At 46.5% G+C, this 15,000-nt stretch overlaps 1 protein-coding gene across 2 annotated transcripts in view; it reads right to left on the bottom strand.

Annotated features, from left to right (window-relative positions):
- LOC126571488 (3-hydroxy-3-methylglutaryl-coenzyme A reductase) overlaps window positions 1-15,000 on the bottom strand; it is a 38,685-nt gene that overhangs the window by 6,231 nt on the left and 17,454 nt on the right. For both annotated transcript variants that reach the window (XM_050230024.1, XM_050230025.1), the window contains exons 2-3: window positions 14,352-15,000; window positions 1-82 (exon numbers count right to left, since the gene is read on the bottom strand). The exon at window positions 1-82 is cut by the window's left edge and continues 6 nt beyond it; the exon at window positions 14,352-15,000 is cut by the window's right edge. In XM_050230024.1, the coding sequence (XP_050085981.1) occupies window positions 1-82; window positions 14,352-14,682 (413 nt within the window). In that variant the 5' untranslated portion in view covers window positions 14,683-15,000. The remainder of the gene's footprint in view (window positions 83-14,351) is intronic.

Below are 15,000 nucleotides of genomic sequence, written 5' to 3'. Positions count from 1 at the left end.
TCGGATACTTCACAGCCCAGGAAGTTCAGCACGGTCGAGGTGAAGATGAAGCTGGAGAACGCCGTGAAAAGGCCAGCGAGACCTGCGGAAGAGTAAGAGAGAAAAAATGAAAAGATGAAATGATATGTAGCAAATGCTTTGTTGGCCCAAAAGAAAAAAAAACGGCGCCATGTATCGGACAACCAAATCAACACGGTACTTGACATCTGCAAGCGGTAGCAGCAGCAGCAGCTGAAGAAGAAGAAGAAGAAGGAGTGGCGATCATTGATCATTGGTGCGCCAAACGTGATGTCGTTGAAGTTCAAGTGACCGGAAGAGTGACCCCCGAAAAACCATTCAGACCAACATACGGATGTACAAACAAGCGAGCTGCTGCCTTAAAAATCGAGATTCTTTCCGTTGCTGGTACCAGAAGTGTTTTTGCAATAATGAAGGTTCGGAAGCATGTCATTGGATGCTGACAGCTGTGACCACCATTTGCTTACGGTTATGCGAACATTTAAATGCAGTTTGCGACTCATCTTCATTTGTCCAAGGACAAAATGTGTGCAAACCGCTAAACAAACGCCCCGATGTGACTCAAGATTAACTGGAGGTGCGGGTATCCAGTCAGCACTTTAATGGAACGGATCGTTATCAACCTGATGATCGAAACCGGAAGTCCGTTCCGTCCCCCAACGAACGTTTCGCTAGATCGCTAGATAGTAATGTGTTACGTGCGCGTGCTCTTAGGTTTGTGGTACACGGAACGTAATGCAAATAAGGTGCAGCTGTGGTGGCCCATGGCAGTGCTCAGCAGCGTGGATGGTAATAGATGGAACAATATCGGTCTTTCAATTGTTAAGAATTACTCTTCGACTTGTCAGTGTTTGGAATGCATGATGCTTATCCCCAAGTGACGTTCCATATGCTACTAATTGGATGGAATCGAAAAGTATGAGAAATAAGCGAAATAAAAATAGCATCACTCAGTTTACAGATTAAACCAGCATGACAAAGTTGTGTTTTGTTAAACCGTTTTGTTGAACCGTCGTGAAAAATAGCATCACTTACGATTTGCAACAAAATCCATCTGTATTTCTCAAAATTGATTATGGTTTTTAGAATTTATTCATTTGTACACGAGCTATTTTTACAGCTGACTTCAATTAACTGCGATTTGAGCAATAAAATAAGTGATTCCAGAGTTTCTTCTGCTACAAAAATTCGACATATGAGCATGTTTACGCAATCAAAGTGCTTTCTGTTTTCATTAACGCGATGTGCACCAAAGGCTTTCTATTCAGATCAGATTCAGATCCAGAAAACGGGTTGAGCATTCGATAACTTCTATATTTTGATCAGAAAACCACTTTTTGTGAGTTGTGAATGGTCGGTTGCTGCATTATTTGGTTGAAAAACCAAGTCCTGGCCCATTAATGCTACACAATGATGAATCTGTAACTTTTCTACATAATCCATAGACTTCACTTTTATTTATTTTTATGTACTTTAAGCCAACGGAAGCTTGACTCAAACGGAAAAAAAAACTTTCCCATACAATCAATGTACGATTTCTGAAGTTCCGATCCATCTCTACATCTTGTTTTTTGTGCAAATCAAGCTAACAGTATTGTCAGCCATCTAAACCATCAACGTTGAACTTTTTCTCGCTAGAATGATCGAGTTATTCCATTCTTCGGGCAGAAAATGTGAATTTTTGCGATGTTCAAATGATAAACCTTATCTAGCTCAGTTAGTTTGGGTCGCCCTAGTCTTTTGCGTCATTCCAAGTGCTCACTTTCGTTTTCGTTGTACGTGATCCATCTATGGCGAATTTATGATGCTGTTATTCTCTTATCAGCTACAATACTTTGCTTTTATCCTTTGCGGAAACCCCACTTTTCTTCCAATGCAATTCTCAATGCGATCAAGTTTATCACTATTTTTTCATCATTTTTCCAACAACTGTGTGTGCTTGATAACGTATTCGACCCATTTTTTCGGTTAGATAAGCTTGCACCATGATAGGTTGCCGGTCATCAGCACAAAGTTCAAATTCGCACGCTTTCTGGTCAAACCTCTTTCTCTCACGATGAATTTGGCATCCTATCAAAAGGGGAGTGACGATTTCCATAATGATACTTTAATTAACGGAACGGTCCACAGGCTGACCACCGCACGGCACCTCAACATCCACGGTCAAAGCCGGTAGCACCGCCACGGAGCGTTTGATGTTAATGTCAAGGCGCCATTTTTTTTTTTTGCTTGGAAAGGGGAAGAAAAGTCCCAAAAACCAAACCACCAAAAATGCATTCGCAGCGTGGAAAAGGAAGAGGAAATAATGATATTTCTGTACGGAATCCGGAAGCACACCGACCGACGGAATTGATGGATGCGTGGCCTTTTAATGATGAGCGACCGAGTGTCTCTTCTTTTCTCTTTTTCTTTCCTTTTGCTTTTTGCCCCCCCGAAACAACAACAACATGTGGTGTGCTTTCCTTCTTGAGCAGTGTCACTGTGCAGGCGTGCCATCATTTTCACGACCAGCCACGGCGCTAATGACGATTTTGGGCGGGGGTTGCGCCTTTGCACCTCACCTTTGTGCGCCAGTATCGGACTTGCTATGACGCTACAACGAACGAAGTATGCATTCAAGCATTCGGTGATGATGGTGGCGCGGTGGCAGTGGCAGTTATGAACGAACTCGAGCTTCGAACCAATTCCGAAAGCTGAATCACGCAGCACGCGCGCGCTCGCGCTCGTCCGCACGCACAGCACGTGGAATGTTTGTGATGTCGATGATGGGCAAACGTGGAACTGGTGCTGGTGGTGGTGCTGGTGGTGGCAGATGGTTGTAGGTGGTTACACTTTCTCCACAAAACGACGCTAGGAAATGGCAAAAAAAAAGTGCTTTTGCATCACCCTCCTTTACCTCACACACCGCTCGATAATGGTGGTGCCTTCGTTCGTTCGCTAATCGTCGGTCGTGCGTTAATGGTCCCGCGACCGACCTGCCGCATTTGAGCTCCGATGAACCTGCTGGGCCTCAATACTGCCGGAGCGTGCCGGTTGCGCGCTACGGATCGTACTGCGTACCAAAATCAATCCAATATAACCCACGGTTTTGGGATTCCACAGAGGGATTCATTGCTTGAACCTCCGTCCGGGTGTCTCCATCAGCGATCAGCGACACAGCAGAGACGTGAGACCATTATCACCCGGTACTAGTGATCACGATCGCGCTCGTTATCATTCGATCGTTTCGTTCGTTCGTTCGTGCGATCGATCGATTGAGGTGTGCATCGGAATGCTGCAGTAGCATAAACCATTAAAAGCCGCACCCACAGGGTGGTAGCGTCATAAAATGGAAACCAATCATTTGGCTTACGCAATATGGTGCACTGATTAATGACTGCACAGCAGTAACACCCGAGCGGCTAATTGGCTAGTGGGTGCGTAAACGAATTAAAGGGCTATCATGTGTCGCGCGCTTCCGAGCGTATCGATTACGGGAGGGATTGGTAAGTCGTTATTTTTTTGTATTTTCTTTATGGGAAAATAGGATCATACAAAGTGTTTACTCATCATTAGGAATGTATTGCGATAATCTTTCTGTCGCAAACCTTTTTTTAGTTTCGTTTTGCTTCCTTTTCGAAACATTTCTTCCTTCATAAGTGGAAAGTTATTTTTCTTATTTTCATCTGAGGAAAGAACTGCTGAGTGGTAACAAACCATGCACCATCGATCAAAAGAGATCGATGCAAATGATGGGTCAAAATGTGTTTTCTCACTTTTATTTTTTGTGAAAACAAAACGTTAGTCACTCGATTGTAATTGGTACTTTCCCTGACAGCCACGATTAGCGAAAATGTTGAGATGTTCAAACGATTTTTCGGTTTGAAAATCGTTTTCTTGCTTAGTTTTAACTTGGATGCCGCTATTCTGGAAAGCAAATACTCGCCGGATTGCACAGATTCATTAATAATCGTCATTTATGATCCACTTTGCTTATCATTTCAAGAAACGTTTTCATCTGTTTTGCACCACGATTGATAGCGATATTTTTCCCACCAGATTCACAGTAAAGGTATTGCTATTCGGCAGAGGAGACGAATCAGGAACATAGCCAGGGTATTTCCAAGTTTTTTCCGATTTACTTTACTTTAAAAGAATCGATTGCTGAGTAACCATTCGCTGCAAATACCATTTCCGTGTGTGCCACTGGAGTAAATGAGCGAGTCGAAGGTTCCATTTACCATGGATTTCGGACAACATTTTGGCTTTTGAGTTATTTCCAAGGTCTGCAATATGACATGATGAATCCTTCCTAGTTTAGAGTCAAACTGTTTTTGCGTTTCAAGCGATTCTTCATAGGGCGTCATAGAGGGTCATCAATTCTTTGTGACATTTGAACGTTTTTGAACTTGCTTCACGGTCACGATCGGCCGTTTATTTTTGCGATGCGAACTACACAAGATATCTGGTTTCGCTCTGGTCAGTTCGTTTTGTTAAATGGAAACAAAACAGTAATCACCTTCCGTTAATAACCAATTTTTCGTCTCAAAATCAGTAAAACAGATTCAACCAAAAGTATGTTAACGATCATACACATCGTGGTTATGGAAAAACAAATCTAATTCCCGATGAAGGTCTGTTTTGAGTGTCAAAATACACTGTATTTTTTTCTTTACTGTACGCGCCGCTAGAATATACTATTCGTCGAAAGATGGAACATTAATGTTGGGATATGAATTCGATCAGTTATCTTTGATTTCGATTGGTTTGCTCTTGCACCACTCTCAGTGTAGAAACGTTAAGCTAGGACCTGTTTGGTTTGGGAAAAAAATCTACGTGTGTTTTAAACATTGTATTTGCTTAAACATACTCACAGCAAAGGGTACACAACGGTGCGCATGTATGCGAGCGGTTGGCACAGAGTGCACGGAGAAAAGCTCCCCACATTCCGAGCGAGCTATCGGAATAACTAAACGAAACCAGTTTTACGCAACGCGAGTTCGCGCCTTTGAATTACACTTTGATCCAATTCGAAGCATGCACCCATGCCATGGCGCATGGTGGCCCTCTTTTGCTCCTCTCTCTCTCTCTCGCTCTCGTCGGTGTATCATGCTTAAAAGGGTAGAGGGGAGAGAGAGAGAGAGAGGGGGGGGGGGGGGGGGAGTAATATAAAAAAGGAGAAATTCAATAAATATGCATATTTAAACACGGAACAGATCTCTCTCTCTCTACCGAGCAGCAGCAGCAGCAGCAGCACATTGCGATGGCGATTTCAAAAGAAACTGCCGCCACCGGGCAGCCAGCGGTCGATGCGCTGATCATCGAATCATCGTCATCACGCGGCAACGACCCAATGACCCATGGGCCACTAGGGACTTGAAGGGCAAACCATATGCTCAATTAGAGGACGACAAAATGCAACCCCCCTTCTTGTTGGTTGTGTTGTTGCTGCTATGAACATCCGCCACCGGTCTAATGTAGGTCTCCCTTCCACCGAGCACCGCAATCATCAGCACGCGCTCACTTCCTTTCACGAGTCAATCCGATCGCGTTGGTTCAGGCGGCGGCGGCGGCGTGTGACACAGAATGTCAATGTCGACAAACGACCCAAACACACACATGCACACGTACACGATCGCGTACACGATGTAATTGTACGTGCGATCGTCACTCGAACCTATCGGTACAGTGTTTATGTTGTACCCCGTTTGCCTGTTGTTTGGTTCGCTTCGCGTCCAAATTGCGTGTCGTGTCGCGAAGGAAGGAAAAAAACACTTCACTCAAACCCGAAGGAGCCGGAGAAAGTGGTTTTCGGATGGTACGCACACGCGCACAGACTCGATCGGTCGCACGGTCGGTCGATCGATCAGTTGGTTTGTAAAAGATGTTGCCGATCCGGTAGCGTCCGAAACCGGAAGTACCGCAAAACCTTCACTTGAATCGTACGTCACTCGAATGCGTTGATCTGTTAGTTGATCGACCCATTGAATCCGGCTGGGAAGCAACATTCGACACCAGCGCGCATAACATGACGACACAGAACATGACCGGCACCGCGTGCGCAGAGAGCAGAGTGGAGTCGTTGTGTGATCGATCGTTGGAAAGGTGCCAACCCCTGCCCCTCTCTCACGGCGGCGATTTGACCTCCCAATCTGAGCAACCCCGCAACCACCACCACCACCACCACCACCACCACCCACCACCATGTGATCGACGCCATCTTTCCTCACTCTCCTCCTCTTGGAAGTGGGTCACTGAATCGAGTGCACGAGATCGCGCTGAGTGCAGCGGCCTCTATAGGATGCTGCTGCTGCTGCTGCTACTGGTTGGCAGTGTTGGTGGTAGCGCTTTACGCGTATCGATCGTAATCGGTTGTAACCTCACCGGCCTGCTGGTGCCTAGGCAGTACCAGAGGTTGTGCTACTATTTGGTTGTCAGCGATTCGGCTTCGGTTCGGGAACCATTTCACAAACTACTGTTCGATGACCTTGTTTGCTTGCTCGCTGCCGCTTGATGAACTGATGGACTCACCACCGAGAGGACCGAGGGCAATTTACCGCTTCGATAAGCGGAAAGTGTGGTGATCGTGAGCGTGATCACCGATCGGATTACGTTCGTCATCGGTGTGCGTGCTTGGCACGTACGTCACAGTGAAGCGATCGCAAAAATTGACGTCACAAGCAACAGAACACCCGTTTGTGACGCAGAAGTGAAAGAAAAGAATCCCAACTCCGGGAATTTAATAGTAATCAGCTCTGGTTTCAGGGTTCAATTTGGTATCGGAACCATTTAGCATAAGGTCGTAAGAATCGAAACGAGATACCGTGGGCCCGCACCCGAAATGAAACCGGTTTCACCAAACCAAATAGCCATATCTTAGAATGAGAAACCGATAAAAATTGTGGACAAACTGTTTACGATTCGCGTTGGCAGGTTGGCTTCGGATTGCATCAAATATTAATATTCCAAGAACGAACGAATCACCAGCTGGGCGTTGTAAATGTTATTATGCAAAGTGACTTCAACACAGTACAGCCGCTGTTTGCGAGCAGATTCATGCGATGTGTCGTTTAGAATTTGGTAAATAAAATGCACGAGATGCAAACGAACAGCAGTGCAGCATGAGCACGCATCCGGCAATCAACACATAAAACATGGACTGTAAGATTAGTGCCATAATTCTAAACTTGTAGAATGTGGGGGAAGCGACGAACCCGAACCGGCCAGTCCGTTCAGCACGCTCGCAGAGGATGATTTCAATGCTGCAGTCGACCAGAAACCCACACGAAAAATATCGCGCACAATACTAAGAGGCTGGATAAAAAATAAAAACGATCATTTTCGTCCTACTGTCGTAAAAGTGGAGAGAGAACGTTCCCGATTTTTTTTGTTGTTGATTTAATTTGTCAGGAATATAAGTTGTGCGCTGGATCGTTTCCTTAGCTCTGTGCACTGCAAAGATTTCGAAGCATTTGCGCAATTTTGTAAGGATGTTTGACGGGACCAATCAATAAGGAAGTGATTCTTCTTCATGAAAATTCTCGCCCTCACACACTTGCAGCCTTGAAAAGGGAAACATTGAGGCAATTGAGGTGGAAAAAAACGTAGGAAACCCTTCCTTACAGTCCTGAAATATTGGGTGACAAAAGATTCAACGGTGATGCTTTGAGATTGAAGCCTCATTTGCGCAATGGGCTGCAGCGAGCAAACACGATCTACACCTTTCTAAGGTTGAAGAAATTAAAAAGCAGCCTGTCTTGGGCTGCTGGGAAAAATATGTTTCAGAATCAGCTAATTAATCGTGAGCGATCCATCATGTGGACAGTTCTGTGACGAGGCTGGCCGCCGGTGGGCCTTTTTTTCGGTGGCAGGGCTCGGCCAAGCGAGCCAGCCATATGACATAATGTTTTGTGGCGATTGCGACCTCCCCGAATGGAGCAATTAAAATTGGATACTTAGGTAGCGACCATAATAGGGCGAGCAGAAAGGCAGAGAGATACAAAGACAAAGATAAAGAGAGAGAGGTGGAATTCTCGGAGCGTCCTCGTGCGCAGGGCAGCAAAAGCAAATAAAAGCAATTAGTGACGTCACAGGTGGACGTCCATTGCAAAACCGAAGAAGAACTACCACCGCTTTACCCCCCACCCGATGCGTGAGATTTGAGACAAAAAAAGGAGGAAAACCCTCCGAAACCAAACAGTTTAACGGGAAAACGTACGCGATCGCTGGGGAAACAGAGAGCGAGCGGGTCCGCGCGAAGTGAATGGCACTGAAACGGCTACTGTTTAGTGGTGGTGATGGGTACACAGGAGTTTGGGAAGGTGGAACGTGTTTTGCGCCAACGAACCATCCACTCCAATCGATGGGCCGATGATCGCGATCCATCAACACCACACGCTCGCACGCTTCACCACTTATGAGCGGCGGCCTTTTTGGTTTGGCGGCTAATCGCCGTCCGTCTGTTTGATTTTTGACAACGGTGCGGGGTGTAGTAGTAGCGATCGCTTCTTGTGTATGCGTTTTTTTTCTTCTTCGTTGCTGTGGTGTTGTTTGAAGCGAATTACATAAATTATGTTGCAAACGGTGGCGGCACTTACCACGACGCCACGGCGGTAAAGCTTGTGTTCTAAGGAGTTGGCGTGTTTGCCTGGCAGTCCGCCAGGAAGCGCATTACTTCAGAAACACCGACCATGGTAAAGTAGAAGGCAAAGCAAACAAATTGTGTGTGGGGCAAGCGGGCACGGGGTGGAGGGGGGTTATGGTTTGCATAAGCGCGCAGACACACCAATGTAATGAACGATTATGCTTTCAGGTACGATTCCTTCAAGTGTGTGGAGGGGGTTATTAAAACAAGAGGAATAATTGGTGATCGATCCTCATCGTGGCCATTACTTTAAGGTGTTATTAATAAGGTATTTAAAACCTTTTCGATTTGGCTAGATTGTTTCGGTATTGTGGCCACAACTTAATTAGCTACAGCTGTCGTAATTCGCAAAACTACTTCTTATAACTTCATCAGAAAGGATAATACAAGGTAAATGGGTAACTCTTTTCGTAAATGGATGTACCTTAATGGACTTAAGAGTTGGTATTCCTTATTAAAACGTGTACTAAAACAAATAGTAATTAAAACAGAGCAATTTTGTAAAGAATTCTTCGAAATATCTAGACTACGAGTTGGTTTTTTCTTCGTTTCTACTAAAAGATGCCACTAATCACCTTATTTGGGGAAGGTTCTCATCTCTGTTTCTTATCATCGACGCTATTAGTGGCTCATATTATTGATTACACCATACTTTTTCTAGATTTGAAAATGCCAAACTTTGTGCTTTAAAAGTCCATTTTGCGGAGATGTTTAATAAACTTCTTTCATTTGAAGAAAGCAACTGTCTAAAGTTTTTTTTTGTTGGTTGAAGCAATTTTTTGAACATGCTTCGACAGAACAATAATGTCATAACTGGTTTCAAATGATTTTGAGTGTAGATTTTAACGTTTAAAAAAGCTTTGAAGGACACTAAAACTAAAAACTCCTGCAAACTGTTCAAACTATTTCATGGAGAAAATTATCCACAACAATAGATCCGTTTGAGGCAAGATAACTACGGGATAAAACTGGATAAATTAGCCCCATTTGAATAAGAACTGTTTTTAAAGCAAACTGACCACCATTAGCATCACATACTTGATTTATAATAAATAAATCAGATGAAGAAATGATGAGTTTCCTACGGCTATCCAGCGTGCTTTCAACTGATCATGATCATGATCAACCAAACGTGGTTTCTTTTCAATTTTATTAGCCACCCAGAATCAAATTCTGGTCTCATTTGCGTCAACTTCTAGTCCCATTTCGCCGCTATTAACGGCCGCTCAGCCGCTGTATTGCGTAAATCTCCAATCTCCAAAAGGCATTCCAAAGGCTCCCCAAAACCGTGTCGTCGTGGAACCGGCATCGTCATCGATAGATCCATAACAATAAAATAGGAAGAGAAAACCCTCGGACACACTAAAACGGGGATTCCCAGCTGGCGGCTATCAAACGTCGATCACCGACAGCGCACAATAGAAACGATTTAAAAATCCAGCAAATATTTACTAAATCTTTCCGCGTCATTTGCGTCATTCGTAAATCTGATCACCAGTTCACCAGTCGAGTACGTGCCCCTATATCTGAACCTTCCGGTATAAACCGGTCGCCGGATCAACCGGTTGATCGGTTGATCGGTCGATCGTGCACAAAATTGGCAAAACTGTTGGCTACACATTGTTCCGCGGGGGGTTTTTGCGATGAAATATAAAAGAGACAAGGAAGTAAACACATGTTTGCGTTGTTGTTTTTACATCAGCAACACCAGCTTTCCGGTTAGAACGTTTAGCAGGGCTGTGTTAATAGACGAACGAACCACCAGGATGCATGCCTCGTGTGAATCATTGGTATTCCTCCGCGAACCGCTTCTAGCCAGGACTCTAGCGTGTGCTCATTACACAGAAAAGTAGGAAATGGAGTGTAGGAAAAGGGTCATCCGTCATCGGTGGGGATTTTCGCTGCCCAAGAACCTGTTCGACTAGTTCTGTAGAGGGCAAGTACCCTCCCGCAGGAAAGTTTTAATGTTTCCAAGCATCGTACCTATTGTAGTAATCATACACGCCACAAAGCAAATGGACGGAGCGCAGCAGATTGGCGTCATCATAAAGAATATCCTGGTGCACCCGAGTTCATCTGCGTACCGGTGATGATGGTGATATTACATTCTTCATTCTGCCACGACCTTGATCCCGCTTGACGTCATCAACATCATCGCGATGGTGTCGGAGGGGATGGTGTCACGCTTTCCTCCTGCACTCCAATGGGCCGCACAACTGGATTGTTCTGAATGGAGCAGAACCAGAAGAAGATGAGCCGATGAGTGTTAACGGGGCGCGGCGCGGTGTCGTGACGTGTTTGCACCGATCGCTGTCCTTGAACGGGGAGTGTCGATCGTCAACACCACGACGCAGGCAGGCAGGCAGCATAAAGGTCGCAGCAGGTTCATACTTTCATTGGCTCGCGGGAAACGCAAACCGCATTTTAATTGTCCCGGAGACTGCTCCGTCGTGGAGCAGCGAAGAAACCCTCTCGAAGGCGCGCCCGTTCGGTGGGTGCGTCGTGCAGAGAATGGTACATCTGTCGATCAGAAACCCGTTTCAAGGGGCCGGGATTTCCTTTCAGAACGTACCGGACTTGAACGATAACAGGTATGAATTTGAGAAAAGGGAATGCGTCTTGATTTCTTTGTTTAAACGCGATCGCGACCGGGCCAAGATGCAAAAGCGAAAAATGCTTCCCACTGTAGAGCCGGGCCCGCTCCTTCAACCTTCACGTGGGACCGTGGCCGTCACCAACCACCAACCAATCACTGTCGCCGCCGCTGTGCGCGAAGATTTGCGCAAGTTTTTCGCATAATGCATACACGCTCCGGGGCTGACTGCAGAGATAGCACGGTGGCAATCTTGTCGATGTGGTTATCGCATCGCATGCCGTAATCGTGATTGTGTCGTGAAGCCGAAGGTCGCCGCTCCAGCCAGGCATCACCGTCGCGGAGGTCGCGGTATCAGGTGCGACCGATGGTAGTGGTGCTGGTGTGCGAACCCTTTTTTTCCGTCTGTTGGCGTTACTAATAGTCGGCTTATGTGGCTTATGTTGCTACCCTTGACTTCCTTCTCCCCCTGCAGTGGTGCAGGGAAGGGCGCGTTGGAAACGATCGTCAAATGATGCAGCGCCGCGTGGCGTCGATTTGTTCAGAATGAGTTTGCCGATCCGCGGCCTGCATGGATGCATGCATGCATGCACTGCAATGATGGCAGCAGCAGCAGCAGCAGCAGCACCAGCGGACTTCCGTTGGCCCACTAGACAAACAAGGCGTGACTTTTGGTGACGCCGATGAGGGAACGGTGGAAGGTTATGATGGGCCTGGCTCTGGCGTACCACCGATCGCTAGATGATCTCTAGAACCACCATCGCGACACGGCCACAGCTACATGCTCTCATCGCTTCGCCGTTCCGCTTTGACTTGGTCTTCTTCACCTCCTCTTTTCGATCGTGCATAGCGGATGATGTTGGCAATCCGCGCGCTCGGTGTGTACCGTACCGTGTATGTCTGCGGCCTTTGCGATGACTCCCCAGCAACAGCGAGCCACGATCGCGACCGCGTGGTCGCGTTGTCGTTGAACTTTTCGAAAAGTTAAAACGGCGTATCGTACGATCGCGGTGTGTGTTGGTGTGTATCGTACGATAGGCAAACCTGCGTGAAGCTGGAAGAGGCCCTGCTTTACCGCTTCGCCTCGATCGCGTCGCGCAGAGAAAGCGCTACCTGGCATCATTAGCTGAACATGCTGGCTGGCAAGCTGGCGTGGGGTCCGGGTTTTTCTTGGCTATTCCCGTGCCCCTTTTGGCTGCACTGTCCTTGACCGGACGAATTTATTCAAATCGAACGAACGTCACTGCGTGGTGGTGGATTTACTCATTTGGAAGCTGGCCGCTTTCATCACGCTCGATAGAGGCCTTGTTATCGGCGCGGACTGCAGACGATTCACGATTCGAAATTGGGACCTTGGGACTGGCGGACGGTGAGAAAAAAAAATCCAATATTTTGAAAATCACGGCGCGACAACGCGACCGGCGACGACGACTGTCCATCAGCTGACCCGAAAAATAACATCATGCATGCTTCTTCACATCCTCCGCACATCACAGGGATATGCTCGCCCCCGTTTTTGATTCACTGACGAGTCACGACGATCACCACACCACGGCCGATCGATGGTGATATTGTTGAGCCTGCGAAGCGGTTGAGCAGCGAGAGAGCGAGAGATCAGCGTTGCTGCGCGTTGCTTGCGGCTGCAGCCATGCTTTTCCTGGGTGCTAATTAGCAGCCTAACCGTTCGGACAAATAATCCATCATTTGGCCACTCTTTCAACACTCTACTGAAGCCAGGCCAGCGAGTGAAGCCATTGGCCATCGTCCATTAACCATCGGCCTAACGATGTGGCCTCTCCGCGCGGGCCGCGTTAAATTGTGGTACAAAGTGCAAAATACTGGGTGCGTAGAAGCCTGCCGTTTGATGACAGTTTGAGGAAACGATTGTAGAAGATACGGTTTACGTAGTAAATCATCAATCGATCGATGCCGAAGGTTGGCAGAGCAGAGAGTTGGTTTATGGGGTGGCACAGCAAAGGGATGGGTGCTTTTTTCTCGTTCTCCGTTTCGTGCGAGCTTCATTAATGATCGTAAAACGGATAATGGCAATAGCTACACTACAGAGTGGTCCAAATTATGTTTAAGCACGGTTTTAACAGCTCATTGATTACATGAGAATGCTTTTTATCGACCGATTTCCGAAGATTATACCGAACCGAATCAAAATGTGTGCATCGTGAGCATAGATAGGAGGAAATGCGAAGTGTGGACAACCAGAGTTCACTGAGTAATTTTGTGAAAAATGGAAGAGATGAGTGTTAAATTGGCTCGAAATGCAGGGCCCCTTTTTGGAAGAAAGCAATCAGAACTTTATCAGCAAGAACACTAGTGAGATAATTGCCATTCACTGTCAGTCAAGATAAAGTTGGTTTAGACCCAAACAAAAACTAAAGTGCAGTAATCTTCAGATGGTTGTGCAATCTATGTGCATGTGAGGCATCACTTGGTCTCTTAATGGACGAAAAACTTTATGTCGATTTTTTTTTTACAAATCACTTTCTAGTGCACGAAATTATACAATTCTAAAAAACGTTGAAAAGATAGAGATTCTAATTTTAAACACCCGGAAACGTTAATAGTTTGCACAGAATGTGTGATTGTGGGTCGCTCACCAGCATGACCACGTGGTTGAAACGCTTATAAAAGATTTCAGAAAAAAAGTGCACTCAGCATATAAAATCGCACAGAAAAGGCTGAAAAAAGCAACCAAATTCCAGTTCTCGAATTACGCCTTGGGCAGCTGCTGATACGAACTGCTTCGATAGCACATTCGATCATTGGTATACAACTGCAGATTTCCCTGCTATAAAAGAAGATTACACGATGAGCAAAGATTGAATTTGTGCAGATTCAAAACACATTTCCATCCGTACCAGATAAGCCATGATGAAATATGACGTAATGCACATGATTCACGTTGCACAACATAAAGGGTATGCTAATCGTTGAATGAAAGCAAAACACGCGAGCAATGAACTAACCAGTAATGGTCGTGTTTACGGTGGAAAGTGAGAAAATTCAACACCAGCACTCGGTACACTTTCCGTTCATATCAGCTTGATGATTGTCCTCTTATTATACTTACACATAGCATGCGTGCTAATGACAGGTACTTACCCAGAATGTACTTCGAACCAAGCTTCTGAAGGTTGCAGAAATGATAGTAAACGTAGAGGATCGCGGAACCGCGGACAACCATCATCAGAATGATGTCGATGATGCCAGGTTCCGTTTCCTCGCAGTGCAGCAGCCCACCGTCAACCGTATGCCCATCTCGCCAGCTCGGGCAGGAGTGTATGCGCTCGTCAGCGGTCGCCTGCTGCGTATCTCCGGTTCCCTTCTCGAGCGACAGAATGCAGGCCGTCACCGTGACCAGCGCCACGATCACCTCCCACGGATGGGAGGCACAGAATTCGCCGTGCACGCGAAATAGTCGCCCAAATCGCATCTTGTTGCGGTGGCGGCGGCGGCGGCGGCGGCGGCGGCGGCTACGCTGCTATGCTATAGACACACAATTGCTCAAGATGCGATCGTTCGAACGATCGAAGCTGTTCTAGCCACCGATTCGATTCCTTCCCTTTCGTCCCTAGTTACTCTTGAACTTTGGCCTTACTTCGATCTCCTACCACCACCAGACGGTACAACACTCTTCACGGTTCCGAGCCGTTTTTTGGGGCTGCCACTGCGCCACCGAATAGCCCACCCACCCCCCGGGCGTTTTCACGCACGCACGGACGCACGCACGCACGAATACCGACTGCACATA

This window comes from Anopheles aquasalis, chromosome 2 (genome assembly GCF_943734665.1).
Source record: "Anopheles aquasalis chromosome 2, idAnoAquaMG_Q_19, whole genome shotgun sequence".
In the NCBI taxonomy this organism is placed as follows: Eukaryota; Metazoa; Arthropoda; class Insecta; order Diptera; family Culicidae; genus Anopheles; species Anopheles aquasalis.
This window is presented reverse-complemented; position numbering and strand designations above follow the sequence as displayed.